Source organism: Neodiprion pinetum, chromosome 2 (genome assembly GCF_021155775.2).
Source record: "Neodiprion pinetum isolate iyNeoPine1 chromosome 2, iyNeoPine1.2, whole genome shotgun sequence".
NCBI classification, from domain to species: Eukaryota; Metazoa; Arthropoda; class Insecta; order Hymenoptera; family Diprionidae; genus Neodiprion; species Neodiprion pinetum.
The window spans coordinates 5,945,184-5,969,069 of NC_060233.1; the positions used below are offsets into that span (position 1 = coordinate 5,945,184).

Here is a 23,886-nt window from a genome sequence, read left to right on the forward strand (position 1 = left end):
TGGTAGTTGGATGAAAAGAAGTAGTTGGGACCGAAATTATCAAAACATACAGAATTTTGTCAAGTTTTTCCGATTTATCTATAATTTATTTATCATTTAAAATTTGACTAAAAATTATATTGAAATTACAACAAGGAAGTAAATAAATCAACTCAAATATTTTGAAAGTAAATCCAAGTAAATGCTTTCGTTCACTTCCTGTACCAAGTAAGTGTTGGGGGTATGTTTGGTGATATTCGTATAGTCGACGATAATCATTCCCGCCGTTTTTGTTCCGTCATAAATAGCTTCCGAAAAGAAAGTATTCGACTTTGTCACAATGGAACCGGAAGTCAGGGCCACGGATGCAGCAACTGAATCAGACCAGTACGAGAACTCGTCGCTCGGTTTCAGGGTCAAAGCCGTCGCAGACTCGATTAGCCAGGTTTTTCTATTGTTCGACTTGAACAACGAATTCCTTAATGTCTGACGAAATAAAGTGAAAAGATTAGTTTTTCGATTTTGTTCTCTTCTTCACGGAAGAAATTGCCTTTCTGTTTTACCACGTTTAGATTTATCACCATGCGCAATGTTTTATTTAGACCGTTCACCCGAAGATTGAAAATGTCATTTCTTATTTTCACACCGTGTATTATTGCGTATTTCACAGCAAATTTTCGTACGCAATATGAGACAGGATCTATGGTGAAACTGCTTCTTTCTCTGTGTCGCTACATGACTTACCATTGGCACACCGGCTCTTTTCGTTGTTTCCAAAGATATCAGGGTCGTCGGCCTTGGCGTTGACGAGTTGAACACGATGAAGTTTGCCACGGGGTCGGCAACAAAGTTGAATTCCATTCCAGGCTGCGCGTTTCCTCGACCTTCGGTACTTCCGCCCATGACGATCAGCTGCTGCAGCTTCTCCAGGAATTCGGGATAGATTCTAATAGCTAAGGCGATGTTCGTCAGTGGTCCCAAAGCTAGGATCGTGACCTCGCCTGTTGAGAAGGAAACCGCAACTCTTGACGTCGAGTTATTACGGTCCGGGACTTGGAATCAAGTTTCTGCGCCAATGTCAAACCGACGGATTACTGACAGATTTTCGAGCAAGCGAAAGGGACTCATTTCTCCCTATCAGCATCTCGAATGGCATCGCAGAGTCGAAGTGTAAAAATGCGGCAGGCATGTCGTGGGCGACTGACAATTAGTTTTCACTCGCGGTGTTATTCGGAAACCCGAAGTCGAGCATGAAGGCTTGCGAATTGAAAGGATTCACCGTTCTTCGAACTCACCTGGATGCTGCTTTACGAGTTCAATCATCGCGCTCACAGCGTCCTTCTGGTTGATCAAGTCAGTCGAGGGAGGATCAGGGTAGTAAAAGTCCCCGAAACCATCCTGGCCAAAATAGTGATCTTTCACATCAGGTAACAGCAGCGGATGAGATGCACCCTTGTAGACTGGAATCTGTGCGAAAATCATAGATGACGCCAAATTACGACGATCTTCGATAGAAAAATAGTACTTTCGTGGAATGAAGTGTTTGGTATTATTGTTAAATTTTAATTGCAATCCGAGTTTTTCCAAATTCGAATCCCTGACTCTAGTCGTATCTTCTTCAGTTTAATACGAAACGCACTTCAAAGTGCTAGTCGGGCTTGGATTTTTCATCGTTATTTCACTTTGTTATACTAACATAAACATGGAGTATTACACGCCAGCCCAGTAAACGGTTAACCATGACATTTTGTAATTTCACGAAGCATTTTTCCTACATTAGTAAGACTCCTGAAAAGTTTTCGAAAAAATTTTCACATTTTTTTAATCACTCGTCTTTACCCCAAGATTCTTTAAACCTATCTAAAAAACAACCAATTTCATTTTTATGAAACGAGAAGAAAACAACATTTGGTTTCCTAAATGAAGCATCTTCACGCAATATTCATAGTGAGGCCTCGTTTGTTTCTATTGTTTCAAAATCATTTTTCTATTCTTTTGATCATTTTTTTCTACTTTCATACCTGTTCAAAATACGTGATAAAATTTTGAAAAAAAAAAAATAAATAAATCGCGAGTGCGTTTTAGAACTTACGTCGAGCCTGTCAAGGACTTTTAGTGTCTTGAGAACGTTCAGGGCGACGGTGTCGACGTAAGCGTTACCGTTTACGCATGTGATGCCAATTATTTTCGTACACCCGTTCCATTTTTCGTTCTCCACAGCCATGGAAAGGGCGATTGCATCGTCGCCACCTGCATCGGTGTCTATTATCATTTTGTTTACTGCAGTTATTACATCGGCGTTCGTGCAGCTGGAACAACATTGGCAAAAAGATGGTTTTGAAGGTGACGAGTTGACGCGTAACAAATCATCGTCGGGATGGGTTCGGATTTTGTAAGGATAAACTTTGAAGTGAGTCAGTGCTTCAATTCTTGATTCAATCCATCGCATGTTGTGCTTAGTAAATCGATTAGAATGAACTGAGAAGTATTTCACGAGAAGATGGCTTCACGTTAATATGCAAGATGTTGGAAGGCTGATCAGTTTTCCAAGTTGACTAGTATTCACAGAATTTCATCAAAGTGAAGTGAATTTTCTTTTACAAATTTCTTACACTTTTTTTGAAGCAACTTTTTCAAACTTTATTTACAGTAATCTGCATATTGCCGTATAGAGAGAATTTTAGTATTATTATCGACATTGTTTATATTAAAACAAAGTAATACAGAAGTTGTTATGCTACTGTTATATCTAATACTAATATCAGCTCGAGGAAGTTACGAATTTTTGTTTTCCGCCAGCCGTCAAGAGTGGTGAAAAAATGCCACTTGGTCGGAATTTCGTTCCAACAAAAATTAAGAATTAGAAATTCGAGCTGCTTGCATCGGCAGACATTCGACGAATACTTGATCCGGACTGTTATACAGTTCGAAAAAATTTTTGACTTTATTACGTCCAATCGAGACAGTTCAATTTTTATACTAAAAGTTGTTGGAGGTTTGAAGATTACATAAATTAATTAATGGTCTACGTCTTTCCACTGCTCTTATTTTTCTTGTTTTCTTTTTTTTTTATTCTTATTAAGTACATTTCAATGTGAAGAATTCACGTTCTTTATAAGTTCGATGACTCGAATTGGCGTTCGGAAGTTGAAGATAGTAGTTCAATATTATATCTATACTGTAATCAGGGGAAATCGTCGACACGAAGAAATTTATATGGCGAAACTATGTGAGGTAAAAAAACAAAAAAAAAAAAAAAAACAAACAAATAATAAATAATACCTTTCATTTATTTTGACTCAAAAAATGAAAGGAAAAATTAGAAATAAATCGAAAATATTTAGATTCGAACTTCGGTCGAGCTAATTTTGTGCAGGTATAATATTTGAGAAAATTATTATCCTTTCGATCTCACCTTATTGAGAGGAATCCAAAAAACAATGCGATGCCGCATACGGATATTTTATACCCCATGATGTTTGTCGAATTTTACTCCGCAATATTGTGATAATTATATGAACGTATAATTGAACACCCGTTCAAGACAAGATTGGTGGACTTACTGAGCCGATTGAGTGTCACACTCAGAATTTTCGTACTATTCGTAAATACAATATTTATACAGCTTGTATTTTTATTTTAAGTTCAGTGCCGCGTTACAGAGAATGCCGTTATATCGGTAATGAACGCGAATCTGCAAACTTTATACTTGCCTAAATGACTGTGTAATTAAGCATGTATTGACTATACATTCCCAACCAAAAGTGAATCTCGTCGACAATATTGAATGCTTTGTGATAGATAAACATCTGAAAAAAATCAACCACAATAAAGACGAAAAGAAAATCAAATTTGAATAATAATGATTGTCCAAAATTTATCAATAAATTTTTACGGAATGTTCTTTTTTTATTTGTCATGCGAGACGAATTCGTTGATTTTTCTGAACACACATGATTGAAATAAAAAAATTTCTCATTATTTTAAAATTTCCGTTTTCAAAATAATGAGAAAATTCTTTAAAAATTCACGTGTATTTAGAAAAATAAATTAATTTATTTTACATGACAAAGAAAAAAAAAACATTCCCTGAAAATTTATCGAACAATGTTTTGCTTAAACAATTTACTGACAACTTTTGGGCATTATTATTAATCAAGTTTAATTTTCTCATCGTTTTTATTGTGGTTGATTTTTTTCAGATTTTTAACTTACCGTAAAGTATTAAATATTGCCGACGAGACTCACTTTGGGTTGAGAATGTACAGCTAATACATCCTTAATTCGTGTATTGAGTACCAAATTTTAAACCAGCGAAGAAATTTTTTCTGCAAGTCAAAGAGAAATTAAACTAAACAGATTAAAAGTTAAAACTTTTGCAACCAATCTGTAACTTGCAACATTCTTGCAAAAAAAAAAAAAAAAGAAAGAGTATCTTGAATTCATAAAACAACCAGCGTTCGAAATTTGGAAAGGCAGTTTTTTCTTCCGCATTTATAAAACTTGGGATTTTAGATAACGAGATAGTATAGTATAGTATTCTGTCGTATGAACACTATAATTAAAAATGTTGACACAGCTGAATAGAATCAACTGTTAAACTCTGTACACAGTAATTATAAACGAGGTTCAACAATTAATTGTTATTTTAATTAAAAACCTAGCACTCACGATTTTCAATTAACCAATGAACTTACCTGAAAAAAAAAGTCGCCGAACACACCAATGTACTAAATTGACTTTGAGATACGGACTCGTTTGTAGTAGTTTTTACTCATTTTGCAGTAATTCTGAACGTCAAGTAGGAACACATGTCATGGCACGTATTGCTGATAATTATTCACCGATCTATTTGCCCAGCAATTAATAGAACAATTGGACATTGTCACGCGTTACCTGCGTCGTTCCAATTTGCCAAAGTGTTGTGCAACGGTCGATTGTGCAGGCCGTCGAATTGTTAGTTTACGTCTATTATATATAGTAAAAAAGGGCGGAAGTACGGAAAACTACGCAGTAAATGTAACATATTAAACATCTGCAGATTTTCCTGCGTTGTGTAAACATTTTTAATCCTGGACCCCAATCATTGATTGGATCATTGTTTCGATTAAACGATAACGTTTCGGCCATGTTTCTTGCGTAACAGTCGCTGTTTACTGCAAAAGTCTAACAAGCAGGTAATCCAGTTGTTCACGTGTAGAATAAGATGTGAATTCTTGATAATTGGTATTCGATAATGTTGCAACTAACGTAGCTACGACCAAGGGTGGTGGAGTAGGAAATGAGTACATGGATTGAATTTAATTTGGATGCATTCAAGGTGTCATAGAAATTCGAACTATATGTATACAGAGTTTTTGTGGTACGAGAGTAGTTAATCTGACGACACTCGTGTCACGACTGACCTCCTGGTTCATCAGCTCGTTCTTAGACCACTATGACAACACTCGCACAAATACATTCCTACGTTACACAAGGCATCATATTGCTTGTAACAAATGATTACCGGGAATCTTACAATGTCCATTCTGCGTTTGTAACGTGAAATTTTGCGTGTTGACTGAGGATAATATTTGAATCGTCTTAATATTAACAGCGAATTCCGTTAAATTAACAATTTTTAGTACCAAAAGATCCTAAAAAGAGTGGCTAGTCCGATTCATTATAATTACAGGAAGTATCTTGAAAGTAGTTGCAGGTAAACGGTCGCGTTTACGTTTTGAATGACGTTCGTGTTGGCAGCGTTCTTGGTGATGTTTGTGTAGTCGACCACGATCATCCCAGCAGTTTTCGTGCCCTCGTAAATAGCGTCCGAATAGTAGGCTTCCGACTCGGTCACGATGCTACCGGAAGTCAGGGCGACAGCGGCGGCTACCGCGTCTAGCCAATACGAGTAGGTTGCGTTCAGTTTCGTAGTCGAGGCCATTGCAGAATCGATTAACCAAATTTTTGTGTTATTTGAATTGGACAAGGACTTTCTGAAACTCTGAAGAAAAGGGTGTGAAGATCGGTACGCGAAGTGCCAGAATTATATGAGCACGATTAAAAGCAACATTTATACTCTGATCACTTTTCCGTAATCTGTCTTTCATTCTCCTGGTTTCTTCTTATTGTACCTTACGTATCCCTTTCGCCACTCCTGAGATTTCTACCTACGAAGCTGATGCTTGCGTGGTCGCTGACTTACCGTCGGTACCCCGGCTCTTCGAGTCGTTTCCCGAGATATCAGGGTCGTCGGCCTTGACGTTGACGAGTTGAACACGATGAAGTTTGCCGCGGGGTCGGCAGCAAAGTTGAATTCGATTCCAGGCTGAGTGTTTCCTCGACCTTCGGTACTTCCGCCCATGACGATCAGCTGCTGCAGCTTCTCCAGGAATTCGGGATAGATTCTAATAGCTAAGGCGATGTTCGTCAGTGGTCCCAAAGCTAGGATCGTGACCTCGCCTGTTGAGAAGGAAACCGCAACTCTTGACGTCGAGTTATTACGGTCCGGGACTTGGAATCAAGTTTCTGCGCCAATGTCAAACCGACGGATTACTGAAAGATTTTCGAGCAAGCGAAAGGGACTCATTTCTCCCTATCAGCATCTCGAATGGCATCGCAGAGTCGAAGTGTAAAAATGCGGCAGGGATCTCGTGGGCGACTGACAATTAGTTTTCACTCGCAGTGTTATTCGGAAACCCGAAGTCGAGCATGAAGGCTTGCGAATTGAAAGGATTCACCGTTCTTCGAACTCACCTGGATGCTGCTTTACGAGTTCAATCATCGCGCTCACAGCGTCCTTCTGGTTGATCAAGTCAGTCGAGGGAGGATCAGGGTAGTAAAAGTCCCCGAAACCATCCTGGCCAAAATAGTGATCTTTCACATCAGGTAACAGCAATGGATGGGACGCACCCTTGTAGACTGGAATCTTCAAAAGTCATACAAGCTATGTTATGTACGGTAAAATCAATCACCCAGTTAAAAAAATGCCAGGTATATATATCGTAACCATGAGCATTAGGGAGATTCTAAAATAACTCATCTGTGTCATTCACTATCAGCTTGGGTACAAAATGCGACAGATAGCTAGTCACTATCGCAAGTATGTTTGAACCTCTAGAGGAAAACCCATTTATCAGTTCACCCTGTGATATGAACTCTGTATACATATAGTTGATACATGATACGAGACACTAATTTGGGCACTTTTCGAGAGCGATTTTTACTCTCAAATCCCAGCCGTCTAAAGGTTAATTGGTCGTTCGACTTACGTCGAGTCTGTTTACGGTCTTGAGAGTCTTGAGGACGTTCAGGGCGATCATGTCGACGTCAGCATTTCCATTCACGCATGTAATGCCAACAATTTCCGGTCCCTCGTTCAGATTTTCGGATTCCGTCGCCATGATGATGGCGGCCGCATCGTCAGCTCCCGCGTCCGTGTCGATTAGCATTTTCTTTACTGGCGTTATCACAGACGAGATGACGCAACTGAAATAACGTTAGAAACAAAGCAGTCTCATGAAGATGAATTATGCGAAGTGTTGAGTAAAAACGAATATCATGAAAAGTTCGAGTTTCGTAATGATTAACAGAAGCTGCGAACACAGTCCAGCATCTATTTTCTCTGTGGCACAATTAGTCATCTCTCACAAATATTTAACTTCAGAAAAATTCGCCAGTGCGCGTACGAATTTTGGCAATAAACGAAATTGGAAATTAAAAAGTGTTTGTTCTGGTATTATCCGAATATTTCATCCTCGAAACGCGACGCGATATAATCCAGTGATAATTATGGTCATGATAGAGTTTGGTTAAATAATTAAACGTCAATGATAACTGGTAAACTAAATTGGTGTTCTTACCTCAAAGTATAGAAGAAAAGCATCAGTAGTATGCTGATTTTAAAATTACCCATCATGGTAGAGAAATTGATACGCCCTCGAAAAGAATTTACCAAGATTTATTTAAATCCGTGCGGCCTTCGCGTACTTTTATATGTTTAGTCTTCTCACAATTACGGATCAGTCGCAGTTGAGAAGATCGAGAAAACGAATAGTGAAAACCAAGTAACGCCTAGAGAACAGTTTTAATACTAAACATGCATTTTCAAGGATCGGGAAAGTGGGCGGCGTCTTCTCTTGAAGCTGTCAGCAGGAATGTCGACTTTTGACCGGTGTCTTCCGAGTCTCCAGCTCTTCCTCTTTTGATTGGTGAAGGCAAGGTTCAGTAATCTCCCTAATGCCTTCCCCTTCCGGCTAAGTTGTTCGCGGGACGAAACGAAATGCGAGTCTCGATTCTATACGAAGTACGTGACAATGACTGGCGATGCAGCCAACGTGAGAGATTGGGAGTCATTGTCACATAATTCATATAGAATAGAGACTTGCATTTTGTTTCGTTCCGCAAACAAGTTTGCCGGAGGACAAGGCATCAATGAACATTATACCGAATGAGAAATATAAGAATCCGCGGGGATAATGACTTGTTGGATTGACGTGTATTCTATGGTTAGATTCGACGGTCATGGGTTATGTTACGTTTATTGAGATTGAGTTTGTTTCGCGCTCGGCCGACTGTGGCGCTGTAGGTTCCTCTGTGTTGCCAACGTAACTGTCTAGTGTAATAAATTATCCGTCTCAGATTCACTGTCGCCAGGTGTACATGGTGGTGCTGGTAGAGGGGATGATTCAATTACACGACAATTACTCATTTTTCAGTACAATTTTTCAATGATGAGAAACTTAAATATCTGCAGAGTATATCCAGAGCTGTAATCAATCGGTGACCATGAGGGTCAAAAGTGTCACATCGACACCCGATGTATTGAAAAATATGCTAATACGCAAATGCAAAATTAACCTTGCGTGTGTGCGAATCTAAATAAATTTCCCAGAATTAATAGTATTATCTCGGAATAGAAATGGCCATCAAACACCCCTACCAATGATGGTATGCTGATTTTAAATTTAAAACGCGTCACTAGGATGCCTAAATTTTATTATATCGTTATTCAATCTGCCAACACCTGTTCAGCTTATAATTATATTGGTTACGAACCACCCAAAGTAGTGATCCACAAGGTAAACGACTTCTATATAGGTATCCACGCATTTTTATTTTGTGAATATTCTCACCTTATAAACCAATCTGGCAAAAGCAGATCCAAGAAGCTACGCGGTGTTGAGAGTAAATTTTTTTCTTTTTAACTTTTGTGCTAATTATAACCGTCGCCATTTTGTTCATTCCTTATCAATTTATGCAGAGTAAGCTACATTCCGGTATCTTATGATATGTTTGTTTTTCCACCATTTACACTCGACAATGCGACATTGGATGATATTTAACGAACGATTATTCGAATCGTTTACGTTTATTCGACAAAAATATGGTTATTGATTATTAATATTTCCGCCACCTTGACGCACGTTTTCTTTGTCATTCGTTACGCGTCCCTGGACGATAAAAAAAACTATACAACCATATGTACAACTATATTGGTTAGTATCTTTACAAAATTTCAAACATCAACTACGTTCAGTGTCCGAAAAATTACACACTGAAATAGTAGTTCGTCATTATAAAACCAGTAGTACGTCATTCGAAGGGGGATATTAATCGGCTTAGATAAATTATTCCATCTGTCTGCAATATCTTATCAAATATTTTAACGAGTACAAAATACCGAGTAACTGTGTCACGATCAAGAACTCGCACTTGGCCCGAATTATCGCTAGGAGAAAATGATATTACATAAAATAGGGAAGCTAATAAGTATATTTGACTTATTTTGATCGTTGTTCGACCATGAGTATGTAGGTCGTTGTGACACTGAACTGTTTCCAACAAACTTTATCAATCGGTAGATTAACATAAAAGTTCATCAAAAGATGCAGGCATTCCAATTAAAACACATTTATTGTGCGATAATGTCGTACAAGCATTCTTTCTTGTCAGCTTAAAAGTGGGATATTAATTTTTTACTACTCTTTCTTCGGAAATCGTGTAGAACTTTTATAATACGTTTCTCTTACAGTGACGATACACGATAACATGTTTCTACTATAACGTAGTATATAACAATTTAGTTAATCCAAAATGGAACATTTTTTCATTACATTAGCACAGCGGTAAATACTTATAGTATTATCATTATTATTATCATCATTATACGGAAGTGGATTTTAATAATTAATTTAATAATTAATATACTAGAGGTAAAAAAAAAAATGTTGATTCTTTAAACGTATTTATACAACAGATAAAAATATACGAGCGTAGATTATGAACCCACTTTGTTAGCAGGTGCTGAACGAGACCGGCAGCAGGATATTAGCATCCAGACAAATCCAATCACGAACAAAACCGCCCCACCGGCTATGACACCCCATAAGATAGTATTAACGAGATCCAAGACGTCGAAAAGACTTGCGTTTAGTTCATCGATCAATTCGTCGGTCAATTCGATGCTCTGCAAAGTAAAGTTTTGATAAATAATAATTACTGCCTGTGTACAAACCGAAAATTATATTCTGATTTGACGAAAATTCGCTGCACGATTCTTCAAACCGCAATCGAATCGAAAAGCTAGAGACTTACCTCGTCGATCCATACAATAGGCATCAGTGTAGTGGGCAGATTAGTCGTCAAACTAATGCGCGAGATTGGTCTGAGGAAGATGTTGAATTGCACTCTTTTGCTTCCACGGAGAAGAGTTCCAGTTATCTGTGAAAGTATCGTACAAAGTTAAAGCGTCTTTTTTCTACTCGTTTCTCACAACGTCAGTCATTTTGAATCTACACCGATTTTTTTATTTTTATTCTTTTTTCTTTACTTGTACAAGTGATTCAAGTTCACAGATACTTCTGTCCATAATTGTCAAAGGTGTTTTACAAGTGACTCCTCCAACATTAGCGGCCAGAGTTGTATAAATCTGCCTATTCCAGCAGACGTATCAGATTCACTTTGCCTACACCAGATAATATATTGTTTAGACGCAGGACTAGGTTTGCTATCGCCATACCGGTTCCAATTCCAAGAAGATTTCGTGCAAGGATCTGTTCGGGCTAAGTCCATCGACGCCATTTTGGTACGATTCGTCCGCAAGGTAGAAATGAGGATGTGAAAGAACGACCGGTGCACCTGTGAATCATTAGGTTAATTAACAATCATCGATTTGGCGAGTCTAATTAAAAGCCAATCATTTATATTATTCGCGTAAACTTGTTGTGCTGTAGCTAATATGGAAAAACTATGCCACAGATGCAACTAAGTATAAATTAACGATGTGATTGATGCGTCTTTATGCGTATTCGAAATGATTATTAAATCTTCAAGTTATGTCATCTTTCCACTACATCGTATATATACGTATTTAATCCCAGCGCTATTAACGCAGTGACACGATATGTTATTGTGCCGTTATGTATCACACCTAAATTACCTTAAAATTCCGTAATCAGAGTTTTCCATCATCTTCTATGCGCTAATGCACGAAACGGTTTGACAGGTATTTTGTTATACGCATCTCGCATATGGCACTTAAGTTTTACGACCGGTAATAAAAACGGTATGCTTATTTACTCTTTTCACCCGTGGTCCCCTTATTGTAGAGAGCGATATATTAATTGTTTGAATTAATGCATGTTAAATGTGTTAGAGGGCTATACATACGTCATATTTTTTCGAATTAACTATTTATCCTTCCGAATTAAACGATCGATCGAGATTACTCTATTTATTCATATGTTCTTAGTCACTTTATATATATCTTCTAACAATAAATTAAATTTTCGCAAAAAGTAGTCCGGTTATAACGAGACTTATTTGTCTTGATCTCTTTCTTTCATACCGTATTATAAATCTTGAAATACGAAACAAAGAGCAACAACGAATATTTGTACAAACATTGAACTAGAAACAAATTCAGAAAATCTACTTCAAAGTTTATATAAAATTGACTACTGCACGACCACCATCGACATGTAACAACTGCAGTCAACACTATATTTTACTTCCGTTAGTTAAAGGTATTTTTTGTCATACATGTTCCTCCGCGGTTCACCAATCATCGATCTTTTACCCTCTCAGAATTTAGAGGTCGTTTTCATCGATCTCGTAGTCGTCGAAACACCCGGAAACGTATCTCTCCGCCCTCGGGCCCCGGCACCGTCCGTAAACGGCCCAGGCGTTGAAACCGTCGCCCGATAGTCGTTGGTGCTCCTCGTATATGACCCGCATGCACCGCATGTCGTTCGCGATGTCCTCGTCCCTGAGAGACGCGCAGGCCAAGCCGCAGGCTCCGCCAATCCTGTTTCGTCCGCACCAGTACCGATCGCTCAGTTGGAACAGACCGTGATCCCAGGACCAGTCCCCGTTTCCTCGGCCGATAGCCGAGGTGTCGAACCTCGATTCGTGGTAGGCGATGCAGACCCAGGTCGCAACGTGCTCCGGAATTACCCCCGGCATGTCCCTCAACTCCCGAGCTAGTTCGCAACGGTTGTAAACCTTCCCCGTGCAGCCGATCGCAAGGCTCACCGTGAGCAGAGTTAGAAGGGTGAAGCCGTTTATCGTCATGCTCGAACCGTTTCCCGTATTTATTTATCGAGACCACCGCGATTTTCCTACGCGAAATTCAGTCTTTTACAAATATCTCCGAATATTCTCCCCAAAATCGATGCGAGATAGGTGATATTGCAACGATTTATACGGTTTTGTCCTATGTTCTTTGTTCTTTCGTAAGATTTCCTCTCTCGATGTTAGATGCTCCGCGACTGATCGAACGACAGTGCCACCTAGCGGCGGATAACGGACGTCAAACGCGGTTTCGGACCTACTGCAGCGTGTCGAAGCTGAGGAGACGATTTGCGGCGTGTCCCGAGACTCTTCGGTTTTATACCCGCTCCGCAGGTGAATGAAGAGCCAGTGGAGGTGTAGGGGGATTAATCATGGGACAAAGACTTGTAGAGAGAGGAAACGGGTCTTGGTTCGAGTCTACGATGATCGCGGTATCGGGGAAGGGAGACGGGCGTATGGTTGGATGACCCGTACCTGTTGTAACGTTCTACGTTGTACAGTTTATTGTAGAAGCGCACGTGTTCCGATCGCGAACACGTTGTCCGTTGGCCATTATTGCTATTTTTGGCATCGTTACTTGCCGAATTCTTCTTTCGAGACGTTTGACATTTCTCGTTTTTGTTAATGAATGACTGGAAAATTTTTATTGCTGATTCAATCACGGGACCCAATCTCTCTCTTCACCGAATACCAAAATTCAATGAACATATCGCCTCACGTATACCAGGCTATAACGTTTCTGGACCTGTCGATAGATCGGCGTTAACTAGCATCTGACAAGTTTGGAATGTTACGCTATTTTTTTGTTTTTCTACTGACGATAAACTGGGAGCTAGTTACTATCACTCCTAGATTAAAAAGTTGATTTTTTACCATATCTACTCCTTTTGAGCTCCAGATAATTCGTCCAACGATATTTCGAGATGATTTTGGTTCTTAATAACGTAGAACTAGTTCAATTGCGACTAAAATAGTCCACCTTTTCTGGGTTATTCGCAAAAATGAGGTTTCCTTTATCGAGGAATGACACGAAAACTGGTGGAACAATTCAGATATAATTTTGTCCGTTGGTTTTGCTTCATTAAACTTAGAACTGATTAGATTTTGAATAAAATCAGCCAGGCTGCATTCCGATCATTTCAAAAATAAAAAACGAGATGTTCTAGGAATAGTTCTTTTAGGTGAGTAGATTTTTCCTGCTTGTTTTTTTTTTATTTGACTTGTGGTTAATCAATTTTAAGCTAATGATTGCATCATTTTCGTCGGTTGGTAGAATAAAAAGGGAGCATTCCTCGTCAACTTGATGTTCCTGTGATTTTGGCTAGCTAGTTCGGTTGCTTCGTCCAGTCATGAATATACATGTATGAATTTATATACGTACTTACCTCTACTTATATATATCAGTATTTACATGTTATATAGGTTTTTTTGCCAACGAATTTCATTGCTTCTCGGAAAGCAGATACGAGGTATTTTTTCTTTCTTCGTTTTTTAGTTTTTGGTCTTTTATCTGCTTTTGTATTTTTCTCCCAGTTCATTGATTTTCTTGGTAAACAATTTTAGCGTTTCATGACGAAATATTGAAACGTGATTGCAGTATAAATGCATTGGCCGTTATTTCTCGACATAATCACAGGTTGAGCAACCTTGTTAAATTGCAGTTCAAATGAACGATATTGACCAAGAAAAAATTCTTTCAGGTCCAATCAATTCGCATTTTACATCCCAATAAACTGCGCGTTATGATAACGAGACAAAGATACACAATTAAATTAATTGCCATAAAACGTCCGAAGAAAAATTCTTGAAATAAAAGTGTCTTGCAAAATAATCTCGCATAGTGAAATTAAACAACTCCAATGCATAAATTTTTCTTCAAACTTTTGAAATAGTCTTGCAAAATAATCTCGCATAGTGAAATTAAACAACTCCAATGCATAAATTTTTCTTCAAACTTTTGACATTTGCTGTAAAATCAGGGGAATTTCTCCTAAACAATCGATTGCCGGTATTCGCAATATTTTTGCAAGAAACCTGAATATACGTGGGTACCCACGGTTATCGATTTATTGAATTTATTCATTTTCTCATTGGTCTCAATCGCGATGGTTTACAGAATTCTAGAAATCATATTTTACCGGCTATTTCCTAGCAGTTCGTGTATTTATACTTCTTGTTTCATCACGCGACGATACGTGAAGAGAAAACATAAAATAACGACGATTCGACAGACGCGCTGTCTCGCTTGGGCATTGAGGGCTTCAGGCCATCGGGTCAAGTGCAACAAGTCCGAGGCGGTCATGGAAATAATTCATCCACACGTGGGAGTGTATGAGACAAGTTTGCCTGATAAGATGTGACCGTGTAGATTTTGCGTATACATAGACACACACACAGATTTGAATCGAATTGGTCGGAAGATACCGAAAGTATCACACTTCCTTGTACAATCCCCAAGGCGATCCTCATACTTAATGACGAGAGTCGATCTTCACCGATTTTTATACGACGAGCAACCTTATAGATGAGGGGAATAAAGGCGTATGCAACCTGCTCAAAGTCTTCTGTGGTTCTATATTCGTATAAATCATCTCAAACGATCAGCCTGATAACTATTTTCGGAGCTGTACGGATATTTGTTAATTTTTGAATGTAGGTTTTAGCACCGCATCGCGATCAGCTGCCTTCGGATTGGTCAGTCAGATGAGAAGACGCGTAATTATACAAAATTTTTTCACAAGCGTTTACCTAATTGTACAAAAATGTGGTTTTCCGTGATGCGTATACTGTTGTTATTCCGCATTAAGATATCTGTAATGTCAGACACTCGTGAAAAAGTGTCTATAAATACCCGAGTGCAAAGAGAACCGATTTTAACACTAAACGTGAATAAATAATATTGCAACACCGAGTCGTATTTGGAACGGATGAGAAATTTTGATAAGAAAATTATTTTCTCTTCTTCGGTTCAAAGTCAGATAAGTGAATTAGAAACGTTCGAGATAGCAATCGATTACAGATACGTACATCAAACGTAATATCGCATATCTGGTACAGATATTACAATTAATGTGCACATTCATGATTGTTTGCTTTATTAATACAATCTCCTTTATTATTACTCTTCTTATCTTTTAATTTTTCTCTCGGATAATAATTATAACTCTGTTCTGACACAGCGAGAAAAACGGAAAAAAATTTTCAATCGAGTGTGGAGTAAGAGAAAAAGAAAAAACAAAACACGGAAGGTAAAAACGTTGGCGTTAGTACCGAACTCTGTACACAGTGTTAGAAAAAATATATCTATGTAATAAAATGAAATGTTGAAGTGTGACATTATCCCTATCGGAATATCACCCTCTAGTATTATAAAGCTTCGGAAGCGATATGAGATTGCTTTGATAACTTCCTAATTGGTATTATCTCCACCGATATACCTTGTGCTGTTTATCCACGCCTAGTCCGACATCAGGCACCCGTGTAAACCTGAGATAACAGGTTTTTGTACATTACTGGACCCACGTTAATGGACGCGGCATAGCTACTCGCTCTGCGCATAGTTTATAAGCCTGCTGATTACCATAAAGAACCTGAACGTGTCTAGAAATAGCCAATAATCCTCTCGAGAGTCGCCTACTCGTCTGTTATTCCCATGTAAATACCCCAAAGGAGGGGGGGAGGGGAGGACACGCAAGACGGTAATATTTCGAATACGATAAAACGTCTGAAACACAGATGACGGCTCACCTTGACAGTCCCAAAGCTCCATAGCGCCGTCCAACAGACAGCCGTCGGTGCCTCTTATTCCCTGGGTACGACTTAGGCAGAAGCATTGGTTTTCCGGATTTGTTAACGGCGATGAGAGCATGTCTTTGCCAACCTCGTATTTGTAACTCTCGATGCCGGAGAAACTGGATACCTCCGAAAAGTCGACCCTCACTGACCTGTCGATCATGATAGAACTTCGTTCGAACGGATCCTCGGTATCGTTATAATTTAATCGTTCGACTTGTGCAATAACGTTAGATTGGAATGAAGTTATCATTCTTCGGTCAATCGTATGCAGACTAGAGTTCGAGCCATACCTGCAGATGTCGGTGCTGAAAATGTTCACGCTTGATCCCTGGGTTCGGAAAGGTGGATAGAGACTCGCATCGCAACCGACTATGTCGTTACAAGTACCGTCTTCACCCCACGTATCCAAGACGCTTGAGTTCTCCCAGGCAAGGATTTCTCCCAGCTGAGAAACGTCGTTCAGACCGCTGTTGATCGAGTAGTAACCGTCGTTTGTGTCATTTTTCTGTAAAAGAGCGGGGACTTGAGAATTAAAGGAACAGTACATTGTGTAACAAGGAGGCAAACTCGGTCTTTTCGAGACTAATGTAAGTGTGCTATGTGAGTCGTAGGTTGAGCCGAAGACGAATATTGCAAATACGCGAAGCGAAAAGATCATCGCCTCCTTGTTGCACACGATTCTTTACATAACAAGAGTACGTTACGCGTTTTTTCACGAAGCACGAAATTGAGGTTAGGGTCGCGTAATGCAAGATTTGTTCGCGACAGCGCATGCGCGGAGTGCAGAAAAGACCACTTTCAACTCCTAGGACTTGAAAGCATTCGCAGCTAACTCGATCGTCACACAAACGGGCACTTTGTGCACGGAAAACCCGCATCGCAACACGCGTAAAACATGCTCGTATTGTATAAAAAAAGATCGAACCATGCCGATTTCTCGATTCCTATAGGAATTTTTCCAAGTAGTAATAAATCAATGCACGCGTGTACAAATACACATACGTTTATACATGTCTGAATGTTTACCACTCGCGTGAGAAAAGGTGAATGGATCAGATATGTAATTAACGATATTGTAATATGCTAAAAACGAATCCGATGCCAAAGTTGTTTCTGTACACTGTAATGAATGTTGTGCGTAAAAGAACGAGAGAAATATTCATTAGGCATGGTGACAACTACACAGCTGCGGTGATCGTTCGTATTTAGCATACTCGGTGATACACTACTGGATATAACTGAAACCGTTTAGAAATGGCTAATATATGCGTTTTGCGGTGTGTCAAAAAACTCGGATGATTCTCAGAGATACGTACTTATGAGATTGGCTCAGGTTTATTCGTATTCATGGATCATATATGTCAGAGGTATATTCTTATCGTAAAGACGATAATCTTCACCGCGAGAAGAGACACTATATACACACGTATATATTAATTATGACAGAATTAACTTTAGCGTGTTATGTAATTTTACGTGAAATTGTGTAATTGCAAATTGTTTTTAAATTTACTCTGTACATGCTTGAGATGAAAGAGAAACATTCGAGAATTTAACGGCGTGCATAATATGTTTGCAATCTTATTTCGAAATAAGAACCATTGAATTGTATTCAATGTTATTAAAAATTCTTGATGTATTAATAGACAAGTAGATTGAGAAGAATGCTAACCGCATTGAAATATCGATAAGAATTTTCCTGGAATTTTCCTTATTATTCCAGGATGTTGTATGCTTGAAATATTTTATAAAGTGTATTTATAAACTAGCTTGACAAAATAGTCATCAGCCCGCGGGTTCAATTACGGTAAAACGTTTAGCACCGATTGAACGACGGATTGAGATATAAGATTGAAGTTGATGCATGTATGAGTTGGCATTTGTTGAATGTTTATTCTAGTTGACCTCATAAAACTGAATCCTGGGTTTCAGGTAATCAACGAATTACACTTACGTGGCTTAAGAGAGAGAACTTGAACCGGCCGTCCGACAGGCGAGGCATCGTTACCGGGGCATAATTCTCAATTTGATTGCATACAAGGCTGTTGATGATGCCGGTGGAGTTGCAGTATACGTAGACACCGTCGAAGAGGAAGTCCCTCGGTGTCGTCGTCAGGAATACCGAGGTTGGACTTTGGAAGATCGTTGAGATAGCCGAGTTCAATAGAGTCAGTTGGGAAAGAAGAGTCGATCCTGAGTTGTACTCTGCCACCGTTGCAATCGACTGCGGAAAATTTGAATCTTCAAATTGCTGACCGAAACCTGAGAGCATGAAGGTAAAACGACTTCAAAAAAACAAAAAAAAAAAATTTAGAAACAGTGTTTGCTCAACTAGTGCGCATACTACTTTACCTAACTGAGTGCGCAAAATTCTATTTTGCGTACCCAAATGAGTGCGAGAAATATTACATTCCCACACTAGTGCCGGAATTGAATTGAAATATCTTTTCTTGTATGTAACAATACATTTTTTGTAACAGCTGCATGAGAAGTTCGATTTTGCGTATTGAAAAGTATGCGCGAAGCGCTCGATTTCCCTACATTTCAAAAAGCGTTAGGTAATGTTCGTTATGATACAGTTTTCAGAGTTAAACTAGCGCTATCGGACGTGATGAGTCGTGACTACAATCGCGTCAGTGTGTTGCAGTAACGCGCCCACGTTCAGGTTATACTACTACGGTTTCAATTCTCTCGAGAACGAACTTCCGATTACAGGTGTTAAAAAAAATACTATACGATACGCGTGCGCGTATGTGACCCTCGAAATCGTTTTTGGTCGCCCTCGCTTCGCTCAGCCGACAAACTACCCTCGTGCAAGAATCACATACTTTGTGCACTTGTAGCGTAACGTACTATTCCGATTCAATTCACGCACTAGTGCGGGAATTTAATACTTTCCGCACTCATTTGGGTACGGAAAATCTAATTTTTCGCACTTGGTAAGGGAAAAAAAAACTTGGCTATGATCTGCAGGGAAATTCAGATGCAAGAGAGTACATAAATATTACGATTACGGATAATGAAAAAGATGCTGCTGTCTGGGTACACGAAATCCCGAATCATTAAAACTCCTCGATAAATTCTACGAACATTGTATTCGGTCAGCGGAAACAAATCGAATTTCTACTAATGAAATGACGAAACTTTCGTCAAGTGACGGAATTTCGTGTATTTTTATCTTTTGTACGGGCGCTCACCATGAGGGGTAAATTAACGACAGTTATGTCATCGTATTCCGTTAACGGTGCCGACGCTTCCTCGTCGAATTCGTAAAGCTGGTGCTGATAATAGGAAAGCACATCATCCGCCGCTGCGATATTTATCTTCGTTCTGTACTGCCTGCAAAGATATCAACGGATTTCACAAACTAATCCAAACTGTGCAGGGTCATCTTTTATCTCTTTCAGTTATCGGTCAATATTACGATTGCTTATGCCTCACGCGTTCACTCGATTAGGTTTACCGATCCTTATCCTTACTTCGATTAATTGTCTTACACTTGGCAAATGTATATTGAATAATCGAGTATAAAAATCGGGTATAATTCGAAACTTACTTGTAAACGTAAGGGCCGATTTCCTCGACAATTGGCTGCGATCCATTCTGTACATCATCCGGATTGCTCACGTTGAAGAAGTAAATTTTATATAAAACTGGTACCGGCACATTTTGCCATCTTTCAAACGCGTCCGAACCCTCCACCAGCTTCACAGACTGTAAAATTGAACTTTTGTAAGTGTCTGATGTATAATTCAATAATTAATTTCAGTTATACTTTGAAAATATCGAGATAATCATGGTTTTTTTGGGATAAGGCCCGGTTACAGAAATGTAAAAAGAAAAAAATACCCAACGTTGTTTTCCAACGGTTAGTAAACTTGTGCTAGTCTATCATGGAGATAGACGCATCGTTATGATAATTGTCTGCCTCATGGGGTAACCGGAATAGAAAAATCATCAAGGATTTTGACTAGGCGTTGTTTACTCGTTCACTTATATTTAAGTACTTGTGGTTTTTCAGTGACTGTGTTTGCACAGCCACGCACTCAAGTTTCGCGTTCGGAAATAATGCCAATGCGTGAATTTTTTTACACTGATCATTCATATTTTCGCACGTCGTTATTATATACCGTATAAATTACGTAAGAATGATCGCTTCGCCGAAGAAGGGCTCGCTTAAAATATTACTTTAACGACTGATTGAAATGCACACAATAAAACATCTTTTAACCAGAAGAAAAAAATTCATGTTTAAAACCGCAGCAAAATACCCGCCTATATAATCTCTCCTACCAGAATAACAGTTGATTCTTTTAAAAGCGTTTCCTTCGTTATTTGCCAAAAATTTCTCAAATCGGAAATTTGATACTCGGCTTAATCTGAACTGTTCAATTAATTGGTTGACGCCGATAACGATATAGTTGTTTGTCCTCAATTATTAATATTTTATAAGCTATCCAGATGTGACGTTATTTATCTTTTTTTTTTCTTCTCCTTTCATGAAAGGAATTTGCTTTATCCGTTTGTATGATTCCGAAAACACGAAAATGATACTACGGAAAGTTTTATTTTCAGTGCAAATTTACCGTAATTAAATCTAAGCTACTCGTCACAGCTAACGGGTTTTTGTTTTTGTTTTTTTTTTGTAGAAAATGCTTGTCACCACAAACCTTAACGATATTTTAATCCCGGAATTCTTTATTTCATCAAAAGCTTATTTAACAGGCAATTTTCAAATTAAACATCACTCGCATTGATGTGGCTGATTTGTTGACAAATACGGACGGGTCTGCAAAATTTGAAATGAAAACTTGTCAAATTACCTTTTGCTAAGTTTTATTCAATCATGCAAAAGTCACTTTACTATACGGATGCTGCAAATGTATATTGAGCAATAGTTTTTGTCAAATTTTCGAGAAAAGTTTTATTAAAATTGTAAGCTTTTGCAATAACGAGAAACGTTTCAAGGCTTCTACCATCGAGTTTAACAAAGCAGATATTTTATTTGAAAATTGAAACGTGAAAAGTGCATTGTTCAATTTTCTCGCACTGATCAGTGAGCCAAATTTATACTTGGGCCGGATTTACTCTATAGATTCGCAAAATCTTTTAACTCTATGAAAAAGGTGTTTGAAATTGACCACCGATAATTCACGTAAGTTACCTCTTCGACTCGTTCATCGATGATATCGGGTATAACAAGATATCCAACGAGACCACCAGCGACGGCTATCACGGCACCAATTACCGTGATGACAATTGCCACGCAAGAAACCATGTTTGGAAACAGAGCGGATAAAGAAACAGGAAAAAAAAATGAAAAGAAAAAGAAAAAACACCGAGCTACAAATCTATTTGTTCTTCTTTACAAAAATCCTCTAAATGCTTTCCCCGGGCTTACAATTAGAGTAACACTTGTAACACAGTTACTAAACCTCAGACAACATCTGCCTCCGGCACTTCACTCTGTACTTACTCTTTGGCATTGGTATGAGGATCGGTATATCTAGGTCGGGTTATCAAAATTTCGATCCACCAGTGCCAGATAGTTAAACGTGTTTCCTGATAGTAGGAGTGAAAAGCAATAATAATAATAAATGAATAAGTGCGTCGATTACAAGAAACATGAGAAATGAGTACTTGATCTTTACATTAATCATGCTGCCGTGATCATGGCGCCGTTTGCAATATAATCCTGATACAATCGATCAATGATGTATGATATTTTTTCAAACAACACTTACGCATCTTCGTATCTAAATTGTCAAGTCTTACGGACCCCACGCCTATAATCAAACAAAGAAACTCAAACAAACTTTTGACTCCAAATTTTTCTGTCACTGTTTTTTTTCACTCGATAGGTAACGTTGAACGTGGTGGTTTTTTTTACAATTTTTCTTTACTGAATTCATATTTGAGAAATAGTATTCGGAATTTTTTCACACAGGGACTCTGAGGGAGTGAAATTTTTTTTTTTGCTACTGTTTCTCGCAAGGTTATTAATATTTTTTCCCACATTTATAGTTCAGTCTTTGTAAAATGCGTCGTAACTCGACTACTGTGAAGTTCAGAATGAAATGACGAAAGGGGAAAAAAATGATTTTCTGTCGATATTGTATAAATTTGTTTTGTCTACTGTTTTTACGTATATATCCGTCAGAGGTCGACGATATGAGGCTGAGCAGGACGTTTTATCGTGTGATATATGATATATTTTTATGATACTACAGAAACAACAAGAGGATACGATTAAATATTATGTATAGTTCGATTCGAAAATTGTAAAAATTGTATTATTTTGCGCTCCTTCACGACGAAATTGTTACTAAATATGCCGATTATATTTTTTTTCAATATGAAATTACACAATGCTCAACCGAAGTTTAATAATCAATCGTCGCTGTAGGGTGAAAAAAATTCATCAGACTTGAGATCATCACTCGTAAAGAATTCTTCCATCCTATAACTTGGACGCAAGATTTACGGTGTCCATTCAGCGTTTAGAGGATTTTTTCGACACTCATCATTCAGCAAACTTACATTCGTGTTTTTTTTTTTTTCTTTTTTTACTATTTGCAACAGCTCTTGTATATTCAAATGTATAGTCGTTATCCGGAAATTCCAGTCTTTTCATTATACCAGTCTTGCGGCCTTCGAGTCGAGTTCTTTCTTTTTTTTTTCATTCATCTTATCTACTAATATGCGTACATAATTTTATACGCATCTGGTAGCAGCGTCCAACAGATATTAATTACCATATGCGAACAATAGTCGGTGAAATATTGTACGTTTCATTTGGAGCAACTCACGGTGAAGTAAATCACGAGAAGTGATTGAACACTAGCGGGATTAACTTATACGTATAAATCAAGGAAAGTCATCAATAACATCCGCGATTAAGTGCAAACACGAAAGATAATGCGCAGTGATGATGTTAAATCATAATTCCACGAATGGTGTAAACTGTTCTTTTATTGCGAAATTAATTTTTCCACGACATCGATCATCGTAAAATTGATTCAAAGTCCGTTATAACAGGAACGGATAATTTTCCCTCGTTACAATTAAAATTGTACATAGTAATCAAAAGTCGTGTATAAACAGTATTAGTGGTTAAAGTTCAAACATATTAATTTACATAGCTGATCAAACAGTTACGGTAAAGTATACACTTTATTCTACTTATGAGCAGTTCCGTTCAAAATCCTGTTAAAAAATTCAGAAAGCTCACGAAGCTATGACTTGCTAAACCGAAAATTTAAGGTAAGTTGCTAGTTATAAGTTCTTTAATCCATTTTAAGATTATTGTGATCACCGGCGATCGGTTGATCAGATTGATGGCGACAATTCTGATTAAAAAACACGGGAAACTAGTACTAGTTTTGATTCATTATCCCTTAGTAATTACTGAAGTTTTGCAAAACATCGTCTCGGCTTTAATTCAGCTTGATATAATGCGCTATTTTTAAATGATCAGATATTGCAGAAATATTAGTACATGTCATGTATTTATTATACATTAATTTAATTTAGCTTAGAATGATGGTGTCTTCTGAA

The 23,886-nt window shown here is 38.2% G+C and overlaps 4 protein-coding genes across 8 annotated transcripts in view; 1 reads left to right on the forward strand and 3 right to left on the reverse strand.

Annotated features, from left to right (window-relative positions):
* LOC124211977 (uncharacterized) overlaps window positions 1–18,480 on the forward strand; it is a 29,153-nt gene extending 10,673 nt beyond the window's left edge. For all 3 annotated transcript variants that reach the window (XM_046611603.2, XM_046611601.2, XM_046611602.2), the window contains exon 9: window positions 18,262–18,480. The gene's annotated coding sequence lies outside the window, so the exon portion shown is untranslated. The remainder of the gene's footprint in view (window positions 1–18,261) is intronic.
* Window positions 65–3,533, reverse strand: LOC138190296 (uncharacterized). Its single transcript, XM_046611631.2, has 5 exons — window positions 3,395–3,533; window positions 2,072–2,288; window positions 1,275–1,446; window positions 724–980; window positions 65–465 (listed from the first exon to the last, which is right to left on the reverse strand). The coding sequence occupies exons 1-5, from the start codon at window positions 3,451–3,453 to the stop codon at window positions 148–150; spliced, it is 1,023 nt and encodes a 340-aa protein (XP_046467587.1). The 5' UTR covers window positions 3,454–3,533; the 3' UTR covers window positions 65–147.
* On the reverse strand, window positions 3,474–8,317 carry LOC124211989 (uncharacterized). Its single transcript, XM_046611633.2, has 6 exons — window positions 7,824–8,317; window positions 7,233–7,449; window positions 6,718–6,889; window positions 6,167–6,423; window positions 4,677–5,965; window positions 3,474–3,577 (listed from the first exon to the last, which is right to left on the reverse strand). The coding sequence occupies exons 1-5, from the start codon at window positions 7,877–7,879 to the stop codon at window positions 5,648–5,650; spliced, it is 1,020 nt and encodes a 339-aa protein (XP_046467589.1). The 5' UTR covers window positions 7,880–8,317; the 3' UTR covers window positions 3,474–3,577; window positions 4,677–5,647.
* On the reverse strand, window positions 9,858–23,102 carry LOC124211980 (sensory neuron membrane protein 2). Of its 3 annotated transcripts, none has more exons than XM_046611612.1 (9): window positions 23,085–23,102; window positions 19,886–20,043; window positions 19,527–19,668; window positions 18,284–18,553; window positions 16,620–16,834; window positions 16,282–16,478; window positions 10,982–11,100; window positions 10,558–10,683; window positions 9,858–10,429 (listed from the first exon to the last, which is right to left on the reverse strand). In XM_046611612.1, the coding sequence occupies exons 1-9, from the start codon at window positions 23,085–23,087 to the stop codon at window positions 10,241–10,243; spliced, it is 1,419 nt and encodes a 472-aa protein (XP_046467568.1). In that variant the 5' UTR covers window positions 23,088–23,102; the 3' UTR covers window positions 9,858–10,240. The 3 variants fall into 3 exon arrangements, with proteins under 3 accessions (XP_046467568.1, XP_046467567.1, XP_046467566.1); XM_046611611.1 differs by lacking the exon at window positions 23,085–23,102 and adding an exon at window positions 21,765–21,800; XM_046611610.2 differs by lacking the exon at window positions 23,085–23,102 and adding an exon at window positions 21,494–21,799.
* Between the last annotated feature and the right edge of the window lie 784 nt (window positions 23,103–23,886).

Coding starts and splice junctions, on each gene's coding strand:
- LOC138190296 (XM_046611631.2), bottom strand. CDS start 3,453: ATGGGGTATAAAATATCCGTATGCGGCATCGCATTGTTTTTTGGATTC. Junction 1,447..2,071: donor AAGTCCTTGACAGGCTCGAC/GTAAGTTCTAAA, acceptor ATTTTCGCACAG/ATTCCAGTCTACAAGGGTGC. Junction 466..723: donor AAAGAGCCGGTGTGCCAATG/GTAAGTCATGTA, acceptor TTATTTCGTCAG/ACATTAAGGAATTCGTTGTT.
- LOC124211989 (XM_046611633.2), bottom strand. CDS start 7,879: ATGATGGGTAATTTTAAAATCAGCATACTACTGATGCTTTTCTTCTAT. Junction 7,450..7,823: donor CTTTTCTTCTATACTTTGAG/GTAAGAACACCA, acceptor ACGTTATTTCAG/TTGCGTCATCTCGTCTGTGA. Junction 6,890..7,232: donor AGACCGTAAACAGACTCGAC/GTAAGTCGAACG, acceptor TGACTTTTGAAG/ATTCCAGTCTACAAGGGTGC.
- LOC124211980 (XM_046611610.2), bottom strand. CDS start 21,607: ATGGTTTCTTGCGTGGCAATTGTCATCACGGTAATTGGTGCCGTGATA. Junction 20,044..21,493: donor TCGATGAACGAGTCGAAGAG/GTAACTTACGTG, acceptor TCAATTTTACAG/TCTGTGAAGCTGGTGGAGGG. Junction 18,554..19,526: donor TCGTTAATTTACCCCTCATG/GTGAGCGCCCGT, acceptor AATTTTCCGCAG/TCGATTGCAACGGTGGCAGA.